Source organism: Lonchura striata, chromosome 18 (genome assembly GCF_046129695.1).
Source record: "Lonchura striata isolate bLonStr1 chromosome 18, bLonStr1.mat, whole genome shotgun sequence".
In the NCBI taxonomy this organism is placed as follows: domain Eukaryota; kingdom Metazoa; phylum Chordata; class Aves; order Passeriformes; family Estrildidae; genus Lonchura; species Lonchura striata.
This window is the reverse complement of record NC_134620.1, coordinates 1,533,971-1,552,528: the sequence shown is the minus strand read 5'-3', so window position 1 is coordinate 1,552,528 and position 18,558 is coordinate 1,533,971. Positions and strand designations below refer to the sequence as shown.

The following is an 18,558-nucleotide window of genomic DNA, read 5'->3' as shown; positions in this document are numbered from 1 at the left end:
GGCTGGAAATATTTTATAAGAATATAGAAAAAAGGAGAGAAACTAGCTGAGCATTAGCAAGTGCTCATATCACATATCTACATATACCTCAGCACTGCAAGCTCTCACTACTTGAAAATCCTGAGTCAGCTTCTCAAAGTCACAGAATCATTTAAAATACAAGCACTTGACCAGACTGTAAATTTTGACCCAATTTTTCTCTGCCCAGGTTTTCAGCCTTTAGACTGAGCACTGCTGGCATCCTTCACATATAATCAGGAACCATGTTCCAGTACCATTTATCACTGTTGGCTCAGGTGCTGGTTTTCTCTTGTGGCCACGATGTTCTTGTGCTTTGCCTTGATGTCATTCACCCAAGCAGTCAATCCTTAATATCCCATTACATCTTCTGTAAATTTATTCCTTCTCCGTCACTATTCACAGCCTGGTGGGACTAGACAAAGTCTCTGCTTGCTCTTGGAGAGGTACTTTGGACGTGAGACTGGAACTGTTGACATCAAGCCCAAAGCAGAGTGCTGGCAGGTGGCCAGGCTGCAGTGCAGGGTCACAGGCATTATTTTTTAAAAATAAAGGCAATCAGATGCCCCAATACTTCTTGATCACAGGACTGGATTCCTATTATGGCTCAGAGTCCTTCTGGAGGCTAAATTTAAATTACAGATATCAGGCCATTGAAAGGTTTTACCTCCAGGTACCCAATACTTAAAACACTACAAACCAGGAAAATACTGAGCTAATATGTGAAGAGAGAATTGACATGAGCCAAGACCTGACTTGAGCCAAGGGGAGTCTGAATAAGATGAAGATGCCTAGCTATAGAGGATGGAGGAGCTGCGCTGGCAAGGGGAGAGCAGTGTGTCTGCCTTTCCCAGCCTAAACCCTGCAATGCCTCAGGGTGTATCACTTCAGGTCTGCAGGCACACAGTGGAGCAGCACTGAGGGCAGGGAACAATTTGCTGCTGGCTGTATGGTGCCAGCAGCTTTGGAAGCAGTGGAAACCAGAAATGCATCAAGAGATGATGCTGGAGAGACCAGCAGGCACAGCCAGAAATCTCAGTTTACCCCAGTAGGGTTTATTTTCCCAAAGCAGTACAGAGTAAATCCACCACCATGGGGCACATTTAGGGCTCACTGTGCCCTTCCAGAGCTGCACTCTCCAGGCATCCCCTGGGCTCTCCCACTGCAAGCCCCAATGACAGTGACTTCAGGTGGTCTCAAAGAGACTCCAAACCATTTCTGTGGACCACTTCTCCCCTCCTTCCAAGGCCAGGCTGGACAGGGCTTGGAGCAACATGGTCTTGTGGAAGGTGTCCCTGCCCACAGCAGGGGGTTGAAACTACTTGGTCTCTGCAGACCTACCAGCCCAAACCATTCCACAATTCTATCATTCTGTTAAAAATGACAGAGCCAATGACAAAACCACCATGTCCAATATGTCTGGCTCTGCTCTCCCTCTCCAGATGCTCTGTCAGCAAATGGTACAGTCTAAAACTGGGAGGTATCAAGCAAGGCTGGGGACAAGCTCAGAGTCAAGCTCAGTTCACACAGCCAATGGCACCCCCTCCAGCACCCTCCAGCAGTGTGCAGGGAACACATTCCTTGCTAAATGCATCCTACATGCAAGGGTGAAGCCCAACCCAAGACACCCCATGTGAAGGGAAGAAACTGTCCTGCCATCAAATACTGATCCCAGCAGAAGAATCAAAATTTATAGGTTTTAAAGCCACTCTCCCAATATCTAGGGCAGAGACAGAGCTGCCACAGCTCACACAGAGCTGACATATGATGATTCCTGACACCAGTTATCTAGATCTGGCTGGGCTGTGGGAGCAGGTGCTGGGATACCATGGAGGCTGCCAGCTGGGCAGCTCATCCCCAATGCATCACACACTTGAGACAAACCCAAGGAGAGAATTATGCAGAGATTGACAACTGGGCCTTCATCTGGCATCATGGGACTGCAACATTGGAGATAACATCAGGTTACTTCACTGTTTGAACATAAACTCTTAGTAAACACTGAAATATCCAGACAGGGGTTGGCACCTCATGGCTGGCCAGCAGTACAGGCAGCACAGCTATTTAGGGACTCCACTCCCCAGAGCTCTTGTATCACTCATCTGCCCATCAAAAGGTGTTATGTGCACAGTGGCAAGGTTATCTCGAGGGTGCTCAGGGTGACTGAGGGTCTCTCTTGTAATGAAGGAGGTAGAGCATATAAAGATCTCATGTACACCTTGAAAAGGTGCCTGAATCAATTTTGTTCACTTCAGGCTGCATCCGAAATACTCCCTTCATGTGCAAACAGCACTGATGAAGCAAATAGCTCTATTCTATCCCTGCTTCTTATTCAGACAAGGAATAGTAAAGTCCAGTACTCAGCTCTAATACTGTACAATTCCCATATGAAGCATCAGTGAAACCCTTTGCTAGAACAATCAGTATCCTCAAATGCCTCTGTTTACCTCCTTGCATATGCAGGTTTTATAAGCCTGGGGTGAAGCTCTGCAGCCAGTGGTGAGCTACCCAGGGGCTGTGGAAGGCTTGTGCAAAGCCTTTGAAGATGTTAATCCAAACCAGAGCTGAGGGATGGAGGTGCATTGCAGGGTGGCATTTTCAGGCATTTGGCCCTGCTATGCAAATACATATCTCTCTCTCTCTTAGCTGCAAAAATCTGCAGCTAAGGAAAGCTGAGCATTGGTATTCCAACACTGGTCCAAGATTACACAGTTTGGCTGACAGGATACAAAATTAAGTGGAGCTCATAGCAGAATTTGTCACAAGTTTAGTCAACAAAGGTATTTATTCCTGGATGAGTTTTTACTCCTCAAACATTTTAAGAAAACATATAAACAGGCCTTTCACAAAGAACACTTACAGGTCAGAGTGTCCAGTGCCATACTACCTTCATGGTGATCCATAACATAATCATAGTACAGGTTAAGGGCGGAAAGCCACCTTTATTTTCTCATTGTGCCTTGCATATAGGCAGGGACCTCACTCCATGGATGCACAGTGAGGCACAACTTCTATTGCCTTTCTGACCCATTTAGTCCTTCAACCTGAAATCCCTTCTGCCTCAGACAGTGAAGACAAATTGCCATGAAAAGGTCCCCAAAAGACATCTTTCCACCCACAATGGCTACACAGGGATGCTGACGGGTTTGATCATCACCATTCTGTGATTCCTCTTGCCTTGGAACACAAGTAATAAGTACAAGGCCACCCTAAGCTCCCTCTGAGATGGCCAAAACAAGATGCAGGATGGGAGCTGGGAGCACTCCTCCATGGCAGCTTCGGGAACACTGACAGGACCGACCATCACTCCCTGGGGTCCTGTGCCAGGGCCATGCAGTGCTGCCAGGGGTGATGAGTATGGGTGATCACGGAGTGCCTGTTCATGCCCAGCCTGCTCAGGATAAGGCTGAGCATTGACACCTCCACACCAGGCCCCTCTCAACCAGCCAGTTTGCCTGAGCAGATGGCACCACCCCTGCCCCTTGCACAAACACCCAACCTTCCCCAAGCCGCAGAGAGCTGGGAGCCCAGCTATCCCAGCCATGGAAGGAATGTGCCAGGCAAAGGGAGAATCCTCAATGTCCATGTCTACAGCTGCTTTCCCCACCAAAGCAGTACAGATGGACAAGCATCACCAAGAAAATAAAATCCCAACAGCAGAGCAACCCCAGGACCTGGCCTGCTCCTTCCCAGGTCGTTCCCTTCCCACAGGAAAAGAAACAAAGGCTGTGCCAGAGTGACAAAGCTGTGGCAGAAGGAAGATGCTGAAGCCCCAGCATCTTGTGCTGGGATATGCTGTCACACAAACCTATACTGGGGCACACGGGGGGCAACTCTGCTCCAGATCCGACAGAAAGTTAGAAGCAGGTGGGTGGTGAAGAACATGGCAGTGTGACCAGGCTGAGATGACTCCCTCGCGGTACAGGGTGAGCTCCCCTCCCACCCACCTACCACCCTCGTGGCACTGCCGCAATCCCCCACAGCTTTCTGCCTGGGAGTGAGAGCACTGAGGAATTGGAGGGGATTAAGAGCCCAGTAATCCTCCCTGCAGGAGCCGAGCATTAACATTCCCCCAGCCAGCGTCCAGCGCTGACCTACTTCTGCCGCGGGGCCAGCGGCCGGCGCTGAGGGCACTCACCTGGCTTGGGCTTGGAGAAGCATCCTCCCATGGTGCCGGCCGGGACGGGCAGCGGGCGCGGGCAGGTCAGCGGGGCTGCGGGCACATCCTCGCATGGCACAGAAGCTGTCCCGGCTCCCGCGGCGATCCCCGCCTGCGTTGGGTAGGAATGCTCCCTGAGAGCTGGCACGGCACAAGCGGCATGGAGGGGAAGCAGACCCGGGATAGCGCTGTCGCCTGCACCCACCCCGGTGACCCAAGAGACGTGGGGACAGCCACCGTGCTGGGAGACACCGCTAAATTAAGTTATGAAGTTCATAAATTCAGTCATCACATTTAATTGCAAAAAGCCTCATAACATTTATGACCAGACTTTAATAACTTCCTAAAGCCTTGACTTTGGGAACTAAAGCTCTAAACACACAGGTCACAGCACAAATATAATGACTGAACCATAAATACATTTCAGTTGCAGTTTTTGTGTTATTAAGAGATTGAAAAAAAAAAAAAGTCTGTTCTATTGAACAGTCCTGCAAGTTCCCCTATGCCAGTTATGCTCATTCATGTAGAAATGCCATTGGCTTAGGAACAATTAATTATTTAGAGAAAGGGGGTTTGATACAGGACCATTTTGCATCAACCTCCTTTTTTTACACTACTGAGGTTTTGGGGATTTTTTTAATTTTTAAAGTCAAGTTGTGTTTCTCTTATTAGCTTTGACTTGAGGTGCTTTCAGATTTGGTACAGACTAAGAATTTAGATAAACCTTTCCAATTCCATTCCATGACTGAAAACAGCAAAGAGTCATCCAACACACTGGCAATAAAATAGTATATTTCATTTGTTTTACTCATTCCTGAATTGAACGGATTTACTATGGTTTTGCCATATAGTTTTCAAAAAGCCCTCTGATCTGGGCAGGAAGATAAATACAATTTCCAAATTATGTTTTGAGACAGGGAAAGTGGGTTTTTCTGTAGCTTATAAAATGCCTCAAGATCTTTACAATGACAAGAAATTAGAGAAGTGCCAGGAGAGAGATACCAAGTACCTTCTCTCCTTAGCTTAAACATCAACTCAAAATATCAGGATGTGTCCCTCTGTTTTCTGCTATATCACTCCAAAACACAACTTCCAACTCCCCTTCCATGCATAGCATCACCTCTGCTAAGCCCCAGCTGTGTTGCAGAAGCAGCTTCAGAGCCTGTTTTACATTGAATAAGCAATCCAAGCTGTAGAGGAACACAAGCCTGGTGCTTTGCCCATGGTGCAAAGCAAGCATGTGCTATTTGTTACTCTGCAAAGAGGGATTATTAAATGCAGAGGGAAGAGCTCTTCTCCCAAGAGCATCCCAGAAAAGTAGAGTGACAATGTTTATACAAGAGTAAATGCAAAAAAAAAAAAAAAAAAAAAGCTACCATGTAGGAAGGTGCATAAATACATAGGAAGATTTGTGAGTAGTGGGGGAAAACAGAGTGGGGATGTCACATGCAGTAGCTGCTGTAGGGCCCTTTGCCAGAACCGGCAGCAAGAAAGGGAAAATGGCTTTGTACCAGGCAACCTGAGTCCTGGGTCACTGATGTATCAGTGATACAGGATAACAATTTAGTGCATATAATAAAATACTGCCACTGGTGCCTCAGGAGCAAAACAAGTCCCCACTAACCCAGACCACATCTTTGCAGTAGACTTCCTGCAGCAGAAGTGGACACTGTGCCAGCAAGAGAGGATCATGCCCCAGGCAAGCAGTGCCCTGGCACCATTGCAGCATTCCCTTGGGATGTTTCAGATATGGGGGACCACAGCAGGGACCCCTGGACAGGTGGTGGGTTGGACAGCAGAAGGGTAGCTCCCAAATATGTCTCACCAGAGAATCACTCCAACTTCTCCAATCCTCCCAGAGATGCTGATGTGGGACTGGTTTCTAGCTGCTCTGTTTTTAACAAGGACTTGGGGGATGTCAGAATTCCTGAATGCAAGAATGTCACTCATTCATCCAAGATGCATTTGTTTTGTTTGGACCTTAAGGATGGCAATCTGCAGCCATTCCCTCAAGCCCACTTCACATCTCCTAATTTCTCCACTGATGGTCCCTCCAGCCCTTCCAAACACTGAGACATCCTCACCTCCCAAAGTGGGTCAGAGGGTAGTGTTTGCTATCAGAGGTGTCCCTTCTCCACTCCTAGAGTTCACCAGGCAAAAACCAAAACAGTTCTTGGTAGGATTTCAGTGATGCCATCAGAGGAGAAGCCATCTGGCTGCTCCCAGCTTCAGTCCCAGAAAGCACATGGAGATGCATTAGAGTCACCTGAGTCTCAGATGCTTGGAGAGAGACACCACCCTCCCCTGTCAGACCAACTCAGGTGACACAGTAGGGCCATGTCACTGTTAGTGGCATCCAGAGGTATTGATTCGGAGCTGAATCCTGCAGGATTCATGGCCAAAGCCATAAGCTCTGTTAGGATAAGGAAATAAGCCTATATACAACACAATGTAGCTGAACCCAGGATCACCTGTAAAACCTTGCTAGGTCCTGAAGGGTGACAGCCTGACCTGAGCAAGGTGTCCATGCTCAGTGAAACAGTTCATCATCTGTTCCCTGAACAAAACAACACTCTGTAGCACACAGCTGAACAGGAACACCTTCAGCATCTGCTCAGAGAGGGCAAGAAGGAGTGGGCTACCAAATTATGAGGGAACTGTTGTGGTGCTGAGGATCATACTAGTCCCATCCCTAAAAACTCTAGTGTGCATGAGGAACCGGCCCCTACACCAGGCTATCTGCAGAACTCATCATCCACAGAGAGCACTGCCCAAGCATACAACCAGGGACACCAGCCTGCTCCCCAGCAGGAGAAACTGGGAAAATTATCTAACAGGACAAACATGGGAAACAGTCTAGTGCTACTGACCATGAGCAGTTCCCCTGCACGGCAGCAAAACTTATAAAATATGGCAACATCAAGCTTCAGTGCAAGTCAGGGATATCAGACCAGACAGCCCACCTGGCTCGGCCCAGTATCCACTGCCCAAACATGGCCAACAGCACCCATCTGTCACAAGCAGGCAGGAGCAAGGCAGGAAGGCAGGGACTCCAGCCCACACTTCCCGCTGGGCTCAGAGCAGGATCCAGAGCCTGCACCACTTAGCAGTGCAGTGCTGGCAGAGCTATTATTAGCACTGTGCTTCTGCTCTCTGCAGTGCCCCAGGCTCCTGTTTTAATCAAGTGCTCTGCTGTGACTCCAAAATCCTTTCCAAGAGCTAATGTGGCAACTATATAACTATATAGGTGTATTAGTACACCATAAGTATAAAAAATATTTTTCCCTTGAGCATCAGTTTGTGTTTATTGCCCCAGTATCATTTCCTCACCTGGCACCCAGGTCCCTCCCACCCAGCTGCAGCCTCTGTCAGCATCTGTCCTGCTGCTCTAAGTAATTCTGCATCACCTGCTAGAAATCTGGCACAGATACGAGCACCAAGCCATGCCCTGTGACATGGACATTTCCCAGAGATGTCAGTTTGCCATCCCAGCTTGCTCCAGCTGGAGACCTCTGTGGAGCACTGAGAAGAGACATACTTGTGACACTGCTGACTGAGTCCCTCAGCCATGATCCACCTACTGTGTGAGGGGGGCCTGGTGCACATGGACACCAGCTGCCCCTATGCCCTTTCCAGGCTCCTCCAGAACCTCTCACTGAGCTTCTGGCTGCACACTCACCATTTTGTGGACATCACCCTGACCCTCATTCCCTTGGCCACACCAGCCCTGGGTGCCACCAGAGGAAGAAGAGGCATGAGGGCTGCTTCTCATTCCCGTCTCACTTTCCCAGCACAAGTCTCCTTGCCTGGTCCCCTGGACACATAGAGGGGGTTTCTCCACCTCTCAAAGCAGCTCTGTCCCCTCCCCATCCCTCTGTCCCCTCCTCTCAAGCCCTGGACCCAAGTTCCCTCTCCTCAGTAATGTGGGAGCTCTCAGTGTCATCAAGAAGATGACTGATGTGATCTCCTGGCACCAGGGGCTAGCAGGTGTGAGGCCAGAGAAGTCAGGGGCTTGGTGACAACTCATCACATGCTCTCAGAGAAGGGACCCTACCCTGGGGCAGAAGCATGGAGGAGACAAAGGTCCTAGAGCAGCTGCCAGCTCCTGAGGATCCTGAATATGGCTACCAGAATAAGAAACATCTCTGTCTTACAATCCCAGATCCTCCAGGCTTTGCACAACCCTGGTCCTCCCACAACTGCATTGCCTCCGCTGCCCTGTCCTCCTCTTGGGACAGACACAAGCTAGCCCTAGGTCTGCTGGGACACAGTTCAGGTTCCCAAAGCTCAGGAACATGCCAATCATTCCAAGAAAATCAGACAACAATAGGTGTTCCCATCCTGCCATCACCAGCATCCAACTTTCATTCTCCCAGGGAACTCAGGATCAGGTGCTCAGCCAGCCTTTCTCCTCTCTTGATTCCCAGGCAGTTGTTTGGACTGCCTTCCTCCCACAGCTGGAAATGCCTGAATGATCTCTGCCATGAGTCCAGCAAACCAGACTCCAAGGACTTTTGTCTTCTCCACACAGGTGACCTCTCTGCTTCCTTTGCAGTGCTCTGCAGCAGGATCTGGAGGAAAGCTGGGGGCAACATGGCAGAGCACCTAGAAGACCTCTGAGGAGGTTTCTGAGGAACCACTGGAATTTGGTGAACAAGTGGGACATCTGGGACATGCTCTGTTGTCTCTTCTTTGACATCACCAGTCTGCAGGAGAAGGTCCATGGAAAGCTGAGGTCCACACAAGTGAGGATGAGGAAGGTCTCTTCTCAGACACACACCAGGATCTCAAAGGATAGGTCAACAAAAGATATTCTGTCAGGATGAGGAGAACTTCCCCAAGGTCAAGGGAGAACTCCTCAGTACTGGAGAACTAATGTAAACCACAAAGGAAGAGGGAGGCACTGTGAGCCCTGGGGTGGCTGTCTCTCAAAGAAAGTGGGATCAAAGGGCTAATCAAAGAGATATTACACCTCTCAGCAGCTTTTAATGGAGGGAGCATTAACATGGCAGCCCCAAGGCAGTTGTGGTCATGATTATGCTGGTATTCATCGCCCATCAGCATGGCACCTCTTGCTCTGCACCTTCTGCCCATGATCATGGAAGAACATAGGCTGGAAGAGGTCTCTAGTGGTCATCTGACCCAATTCCAGCTGTGAGCACAGTGATATACCAGCCTGGATCAAACCCTAATTCTGCCTTAAGTTTTGAAGAATGGACACAGCACTAGTCATGACAGGACCCACTAACATGTGGGGGTCCTCAAGGGTACAAGACCTTTTTAGATGGGTATCAGTGGGAAAGATTCGATAGTATACAAAGAACAAGAAAATCCATTCCTGGCATCTGGAGACCACCACAGACCTACCCATCCACACATTTGCCAGATGCAGCACTCATGAAAAATGTGAACAGGAGAAGTTGAAAGATTTCACTTCCTCAACACTTTGCAGCACTAATGATCTCCTGGTGAGACTGGAAATTAATTTTTACTCCCAAGATACCCCACTTCTGGAGGTAGAGGAAGGAAAGGAATTAGGCAGCTGTGCTGTGCTCTGGAGCAATGACAGCCATAGGGCTCAGCCACAGGGGTTGCTCACATGCTCAGGTAACAGCTCATCACCAGTTTGGGATCAGGAAGGGTCTCCCTTGGAGATTGGCACAGGTGCCAGGAAGCTTTTCCCTTCCGCTACAGCTCTAAGCATCACCCCTTGCCAGGCTCCTCAGGGCTGTTTCTGCCCAGGCATTCCCTGCTGTGTCAGGGACAGGAGTCCAGCTGTGTGTGTGATCTCTCCACCTCTCTTCCCCATGGCAGCTTTGTTTTTCCAGCTTTCAGTCACTTGTAGCATAGGTCTTCTAAGGCAATGTCCAACAGCTCTGCACTGAACAGGGGCTGCTGGTTTTTAACTGCTCCTGCATACAATAAAATTTTCTTTTTATTGAATCTGGGTTCTGTTGTCTGCAAACATTTGCTTATTTCTGCCCCGAGAACTTTGTCCTTCAGGAGCTTTATCAGTTCCCACAGATAATTTTTGGACTCAGAACAATGTTACAGCTAATTGAAGAGCTCAGCACTTTCTTATTGAGACATTCTTCATGGATGTCTCTAAAGAATCCAGGTTAAGTCATTTATTTTCTGCTCTTTTTAAGGGCTGAGCTCAACATCTGGAAAACTTGGTTGTCTGCTCTGCAGAGTGAAGGGTACCATGTGCCTGTTCCAGCTATTCACATCCAGCTCTGCAAGCTGGTTCCACATCCCCCAAGCAGGAACACAAGAGGAGGAGGCAGCTGGGGCCTCAGAGCATCTGGTGTCACCATCCATCCTTGCAGGGAAGAGCTGGCTCTGACTCTGGTCCCTGCTGTGGGAAAAAACAAGCCCTGATCTCAAACCATACCCTATCCACTACAGTGCTGCCAATTCTCCATACATGCAAAATATTGTCTTTAACACAAGGCCAGCAGGAGCCATGGAGCAGTCTCAGCAGCAGACCTGTTTTGAACACACCCTACAAGCAAAGTGCAGCACAGATGCCAACACAGCCAGCCCACCCCATAAAGCATAGTCTGTCTCATGGGGCAGCCCAGGCTCTGGTCCCTGGACACAACGGACTCTGGTCCACCTGGTCCTGAACATCAGCAGGACCCAGAGCATTCTTTCCCATCCACCTCCTCACCACACACAATGGCATCTAACAGGGACCCCATACCTCAGCCCCACCATCACCCTCTGTGGCTCCATCCCAGCCAGACACACACCCACCCTGACCCACCACACACCCCTGCCACACCACCAGCCTCCATGCACCAGACTCACAGCCAATGGTGTGCTCTTACAAGGGCTGCCCATTTCTCTCACTTTTTTGGGCATTTGCTCTAGTTTGATGCCCACAGAATTAGTCAGAACTAAGCCAACACCCTCACCTGGTTCCTCCATACCTGTGCCAGTATTAGAAAGACTTTACAGTGGTGACTCCACATCCCTCTGTCCTTGATGAGTACACCCAGACTGTCCTTCTCCATCATATCCTGAAGGCTCGCTCTTGTTTCACATTAGTGCCACCATGCACAGTCTCATGCTCACTCCTCCTCCATCTGTGCTCAGTGGTGCAACTCCAGCCACTAGTGATGCTTTCCATCTCCAACTCCTCAGCCAGTTTCAGCTGCTTTGTGGGCAGAGGACATTCATAAAACTATATAGGGTGGATCCCAAGAGTCCTGCAGTTCACCAAGCAGTACACCTGCCTCTGCTCCAGTATCCTCCTGGCCCTAGTGCTCCTGCCAGGGATCAGGCTTCAGCCCAGAGGTGCACCAGCACTCTCCCACAGCTCACCTCCTTCCCTCCCAAAATCAGCCAAGTTTCCACTGGTGTAGCAGAGTCCCAGTCCATCTCCACAAAGCCTGTCAGAGGAGGAGCCAGCACAGACCCCACAGCGAACACACCACACTGCTCATGGTGTAGAGCAGTAATGAAACAGTATTTGGGCTCTTGTCTGAGCACAGCAACACTACCAGTGTCCCACAGCCCACAGGCACCTTCCTGCCATCCTCACCACCCTGCAGAGACCAACTCTCCCAAAAACCACAACAGCCACTGGCACAAAGTCCCACTGGCACTCTGAGTTGCCTGCAACTCCCCTCTCTGCTCACCCTGGGGTCCATCCTCCACCTGCTGCAACACTCTGAATGCAACAGCCCATCAGCTCAATGAGGAGCTCCCTTGTTTCCCAGCAAGGTCTGGCTCAGCAAAATCAAATTGCCCTGTCTCCAGGGCAAGCCAGACTCTGCTGCCAAAAAATGCAGCTCTCTCCACAGGACACAGGACTCTGAACACAGCCCAGGCATGGCTGGAGCACTGGGGAGCCCAAGGCTCTACCCCCACCCCACAGACCATGCTGTGCACTCTGTGTTATCAACACGACCTTCAGCAGCCCTGCTCTGACCCCAGGGAGGGGCACAGGGCTTGCCTGCCAAGAGAAAAGGAGACAGTGGGAAGAGAATCAAGTCACACAGAAGACAGCATGACAGGAGAGCATGATTTTAGGGCAGGGAGAGCTTGTATTTTTAAAATAATATGAGGATGAAAACAGATGGTCTCCATCCTGAAGTTACCATTTTTGTCAGGAATCACAGTACAACGGATAAGAGTCCCACAACCCCTAGCTGTGGTTCTCAGACCAGCAGATCAGCCTTCCAGAATGGAGTACCCAACTGGGGGACCACGCCTGTGTTCACGACACTGCTTCTTGTCCCTCCACCTCGAAGATGCTGCACGCAGAACATGGTAACACTGTGCAAACATGCAATGCACTGCTGTCCACCCTCTGCCCATGGAGCAGATGAGCCAAAATCAAGGGGGCTGGTACACAGGAACCCCATTTTCTTGTCTCCCTGGCAGCCCAACCTCCTCTTTTCCTCTCTGGCTTTTCACCACATTCTTCCCCCTTGATAGCTCTCCAGCTAGCTTCCACTTACCTCTGCCCAACCCTCCCATTCCCACATTTCCATACCCATCCCAATCCTGATGCCTGGCTTCTGCTTCAGGGTCCCGCAGCTGCTGACACACAGTAACTCTGACACCCCCAGAGCAGCACTGCACCCCTCCTTTTCCTCCTGTTGTGTCCTCCACCTTGTTTGCCCAGCCCCCTCGGTATAGCCCTCCCTGCCAAAGCTTTACCTCTCCAGCCACTTCCTGGTGGGGTCCAAGATTTGCTTTACACCCACCTGGAGAAAGCAGCGGGTTTGGCTTTGCCGGGTAATTTCCTTTCAAATGGTCCCAAGAAACAGAAGCAAAATTAACACTGCAAAATGGCGAGAGCAGCTCACGGCCCCAGCCAGGGGCTGCACGGCCCGTCTCAGCGCGGGCAGGGAGGGATGCGGGCAGGGAGTGACGTGGCCTGGTGCACTTCACCTTGTCACCGGGAGTTTGTGTCAGCGGCAGCACAGAGAGCTACCAAGCTGCCGTTTAATGTACCCTGCTAGTTCTCGAAGTGCAGCAGGAACGCCGTGTCAGAGCACTATCAGGCAGGATTGCTTTCCTGGCTGCTGCTTCAGCAATTTACCGGCTCCAGGTTAAAGGCTCATTCAGCAGCACTATCACTGCCACCTCTCCACACACCTCTGTGAGCTAGACTGGAAATCATTAATCATGGGATTTGGTTCAGATCATAAAGATCTGCCAATAAAAATCATAAATGTTGGAAATTCTCCCCAGATGAAGAGTGACCGATTGAAAAATCAAATCATTTCACAACACGAGAAACTTTTAATTCTCATTTGCTCCACCACAGACAGCTAAGCCCCTGCTGTGCAGTCACTGCCAGATTCCCATTGCACAAAAGCAATCTGCATTCCCCACAGGAGCTGGAGCAGGGCAGAAGGAGTTTATCCTGGCAATGTTTTCCACAACTTACAGCTACAGTATAACACCACAGTCCAGCTCCATTCATCACACTCAGATGTTCCTTCTCAAAGGAGACCATGAAGTTCATTGAACCATGGAATGTCATGAGTTGAAAGAAACACACAAGGATCATGAAATGTCTTGGGTTAAAAAGGACCTTAAAGCTCATCTCTTCCCAAATCCCTTGCTATGGGCAGGGACACCTTCCACTATCCCTGGTTGATCCAGGTGGGCTTGCCCTGTCAAGCTTGGACACTTCCAGGGATGGTGCAGACACAGCTTCTCTCTCTGAGCAACCTCTGCCTTTGCCTCATCACCCTCACAGTGGAGAATTTCTTCCTAATATTTAATCTTATCCACCTCTCTTCAGCTTAAAGACATTCACCCCTGTGCAGGCAAGATCATGGTCCCCTCTGGCCAGGGGGAAAGAAACTTGGAGAACACGCTGGCGGGAGGACATGACACAGGGACCTAAACCCCGTTCAGGACGAACGCAGCTTTTTTCCGCGACCCATTTTTATGCCGCTTTGATCTCCTGGGCATTTGCTGCATCTCAGAATAGATGCGGAGACATGCGGCACTCTCGCCGCCTGCCCCCGGCTCCGATCCCGGCCCCGCCGGCACCTCCGGCTGTAGAGGAGCCCCCGGTAATCCCGATACCCCCGGTGCCCCCGCTCCTGGGGGTAGCGGCGGCCCCCGCCGACCGCTCCCCCCAGCCGAAGGCGCGGTGCGGTCCCGTACAGCGGCCTTGCACTGAGAGCTTCCCTCGCTTCACATCTTCCCGGGACCGGTCCCCCGCGCTTACCTGGTCAGCGGCGGCGGTGCCAGCGCGGCGGGAGGAGCGCGGCCGGTCCCGGGGCGGGGCGCGGGACACGCCCCGGCCGCGGGCGGGCGGGGGTGGTCCCCGCTGGCCCTGCCGGTCCCGGCACACGCGTAGCTCCGGGCACACCGGGCCGCTTGGGTCTGCTTGGTCGCACGGGGCCGCGCCTGCCGGGGCTCTTCCTGCCCACCTGAAATACCCCGGCCCGGCCCTTCCCTTCCCAGATCCCTTGCTTTACATTTTACATTCGTTCTGGATTCACGTCTCTGAACGCCCCCTCCCCCCACCCCCCCGAAGATAAAGATCTGCACCGCTCTTCTCTTCCTCTTGCCTGGAACCTTTCATTTCCCCAGAAAACTCTTTCCCTCCCCATCATGTCATCTAGCAGTGTCAGTATCTCTCTGTGCCTCTTTCTGTCACATGCCCCAAATCTGTTCTTTATTTTCAGTGGATGACTTTTGAGATCACCCTGGGTACAGAGGAAGGTTCCCCGCACCCCCACCCCAGATAGTTTGTCTTGGGTCGCTTCTCTCTTACACCCCAAATATACAACCCCCGAGGGCTTTCCAGGCAGATCACTGCTCTTCAATATCCAGCTTGAGTTTCCTGCTCCAAGTGGGATGAGTGGCTTAACTGGGCTGTTCATCTGCAGTTCTCACTGATGGTAAAAAAGAAACCATCCAAGGATGAAGCATTCCAGTGTAGAAGCTCCAGGGACCCATACGCTTCCAGAGCCTTGGAGATCGACGGTGGTTCCTCGTGGAGCTGACTCAATTCTAAGGCAGGAGAAATGATCCCATGTCCAGTGTCTGTAGGCAGCTGAGGAGCATCCCTGCAGGTGGTGCTGTGCCTCCCTGGGGCATGGTGCAGAGCTCCATGGGATGTGGTATTGCTGGCAGTGGGGACCCCTAGCAGACCTCTATTACCCTACCTGGCATGCAGGACTTTTGACCTGTAGTGTAAAAAACTGTTTTATGCAAGCAACCAGCAAGGAAGGAGACAGTAAATGAGTTTGCAGGGAATTATCCTGACAGCAAGCTCTATCACAAGCTGTGGGTGGCCATGCTTTAGGATGAAGAAGGGCTGATTTAAACTGGATATTGGAAAGAAATTCTCCCCTATGAGGGTGGTAGGGCACTGGCACAGGTTGCCCAGAGAAGCCATGGTTGCTCCATCTCTGGAAGTGTCCAAGGCTAGGTAGGATAGGGCTTGGAGCAACATGGGATAGTGGAAGGTGTTCCTGCCAGTGGCAGGGGTAAGACTAGATGACCTATAAAAATCCCTTCTGACCCAAACCAGTCTGTGATTCTATGCTTAGCTGGCACCACAAGTGGACAACATTTGGAGTTGTTTTCCTGCACCTTATGCATCTGAGGACATCACCCCAGGGATGGGACTGTGAGACACGAGCAGTACTGTGGGGCTGCATTGCCCCAGGAACAGCAAGAGATGCAGCTCTGCCTGTAGTGGGGTGACCAGGCAGGAGCCCAGAGGGATGGATGGCCAGAGGTCCTTCCTTCCCCAGAAACCTCACAGAGCTACTGGATAGTGCGTGCCTCCATGATTGTTGTTTCTTGGGCTCTTGGCACTGGCTCCATCACCCTGACACCACTCCCACTGCCCGCACTGCAGTGTGGGTCACTGAAATATCACTAGTAGGTCCTGCCACACACGGCCCTGCCTAGCTCCTGAGCTGACCCAGCCACCCCATGGTGCTTGCTTCAGTGCTCAGCCATGCTGCTGGTGGTGGCAGTGGGTGCTCTGGGGCCCAGTTTGCAGGTCTGCCACAAGTGGGACAGTGGTGCCTTGCTGTGGGGCTGACAGGGCCATGCCAGCAGTGCCAGGCAGCTGCCCACTGTGCTGCACTCAGCTCTCAACCTTCACTGTAGGTCTCAAGGAGATGACAACCTGCAACCCTTTACCTCCCACCACCCCAGATTTAAAGCCCATCATGCCACTGCAGCAGAGACAAGGGCAAGAGGTGGCCCATGCAGCCTGGGGCAGGTGAAGACTGCCCAGCCCAGGCACACGTTGGGATGCCAGGGAGACGCAGGGAACAGGTGATGGGCAGGTGCTGAGGTGACCCCATAACCCAGTGGTAGAGCCTCTGGCATCCCCAGACCTGCTTTTCAGGCTGCTTTGCAGCCTCTGCTTCAATGTTTCCTTGCAAGTAAACTTCTGCCCTTGACTGCACAGCCCTGCCCTGCCTTCCCATGGAAAGTCCTGGAAGAGGAGTCAAGTAGGGCAGAAGCAGAAAGGGAAGGGAGCAAGGGAGAGAGGCTGTGCAAATGGAGCAGCCCAGGGGACAGAGCAGGTGCAGGCAGGGCCTTGGGCAGGAGAAGGAGTGCTCAGCTGGGACATGAAGGCACTTTGACAGAGGATGAGCCCTGATGTCACCTGGCGCTTTCAGTTTCTTAGGAAGCAAAAGAGCCAGAGCCTTGGATCTTCTGGAATGGCTGGGACAGATGCCATGGCACAGCAGCAAACCATGGCTGACAGCCCTGGCCAGTTCTGCATTTTCATCAGGACTTTGCAGAACAGAAAGTCCACAGTGCAAGAGCTCCAGGCACTGGGCTCCTCCCAGGCCGCCCAAACAGGAACACTGCACTACAACAGCAGGCAGATGGAGAACGACCTGAACCTGCAGCACTGTGAAATCACCTCCAGCTGGTTTTTGTGCAGTATACCAACAGGTAAGTGGTGGGTGGGCTGGGGAAGGTGAGTGAAGATTTGTCCAAAGGGGCAAGGGGGAGTGGGTGCAGATCGGGGTGATTCCTGGAGAGGGACCCTGGCCAGGAGAACAGGTAGGAGGGAAGGAACCAGGTGGCTGTGGCTGTGTGTGCACCAGGGAGGTGTGAGAAGATAAGGAATCATCAGGTCAGGTCATGCTCTGGTCCTCACTGACAGCCGGGTGAGCAGGGCTGCTGGAACTGCAAGGTCATGGGGGAGGACATGGAAGTCACAGCACATGTGAGAGTATACAAGGGGACTTGTGCAGCTAATGGGATCAGGAAGGCTGGGTGAAGATTCCTGTAGGACGGCTTCTTCTCACAAACATGAGGCATTAAGTCTTACTGTTGTTCCAGACACAGACTGAGGACCTGGTGACCAGCCCTCACACACCTCTGGTAGATGCTTCTCGAGGAGCACAGGGGGAAGGTCTCACCTGAAGCTAAGGTGCCTGAGGAAGGAGTACTCCAGGGCTGGGGGAAGTCAGGACTGCAGCACATGGGTCACTGTGGATGGGGGTCCAGTGCTACGCACTGCCACAGTAGCACCACATCAGCTGGCAGGACCTGTCCTTGATCCCAAGAGAGGGACAGACCCTGATGGTGGACCAGGCAGGCTCAGTGCCCATGCCAGCCTGGTTCCATCCTGCAGGAGCACTGAGCAGGACCTGAACCACACTTGGTGCTGGGGATGCTGCTCATGTTCTCAGGCTTCTCCTCCTGCCTCCAGCAGCTCAGGCCTTTGCCAGTTCTGGCAAGGTACTGTCACACCCACACACAGAGCAGGCAACCTGGGACTGATTCTGGCTGTCACCTGCAGGGTCAGATGTGCCTTAAGAACCTGTTACTCACAGCAATTCTTCTTCCTCCAGATGAGTCTTGTCGCTTTCACTGCACTAACTCAGCACACATTGCACCATTTTTTAAGTTCCTGGAAAAGCAAATTCCACCTGCTCGCATCCCTAATTTGTTCTCACTAAACATTTCAACTGCCTGTGGCCACTTTCCTCCCTGCTGATACACCCAGGTAGAGTGGAATCAACACAGGCTTTACTCAAAAAAAAGTGAACAACCAACATTTTGGCAAACAGCTCTCTTGGGAAACAGAAACTTCCTCCCTCTGGAACTTCCAATAGTGAAATATAACCTAAGAAACAGTGGGTGAGACACAGCTTGGAGCTCCAGGAACTGGTTCTGCATGATCATCCCAGTAGCTCTCCTGCCCAGGGGATGCAGGGATGAATCAATGACTTCCCTCTAGTGGCACAGGCTTAGGTGGGTCATATGCCTGCACACCGAGATCTGTATTAAAAAGCTGGCGAGTCTCAGGCATGGCCAGTGCTTCTTTCAGGTCTCAGGGTATAGGAAGTTCCAGTCAATTATTTTTTCACTGATGTCAGTGATGTTCACAAGGCTCTGATCTTCAATGCCAA

The 18,558-nt window shown here is 51.3% G+C and overlaps 1 protein-coding gene across 6 annotated transcripts in view; it reads right to left on the bottom strand.

The window, feature by feature from the left end:
- The window catches only part of AIFM3 (AIF family member 3), a 102,510-nt gene that overhangs the window by 58,047 nt on the left and 25,905 nt on the right, over positions 1–18,558 (bottom strand). For 2 of the 6 annotated variants that reach the window (XM_077787098.1, XM_021536762.3), the window contains exons 1-2: positions 12,898–14,167; positions 4,157–4,289 (exon numbers count right to left, since the gene is read on the bottom strand). The exons of 1 other annotated variant lie outside the window; for it this stretch is intronic. In XM_077787098.1, coding sequence (XP_077643224.1) covers positions 4,157–4,187 — 31 coding nt within the window. In that variant the 5' untranslated portion in view covers positions 4,188–4,289; positions 12,898–14,167. Of the gene's footprint in view, positions 1–4,156; positions 4,290–12,897; positions 14,168–14,381; positions 14,432–18,558 lie in introns of those variants that run through there. 3 more of the 6 variants (XM_077787101.1, XM_021536753.3, XM_077787099.1) reach the window with 3 other exon arrangements.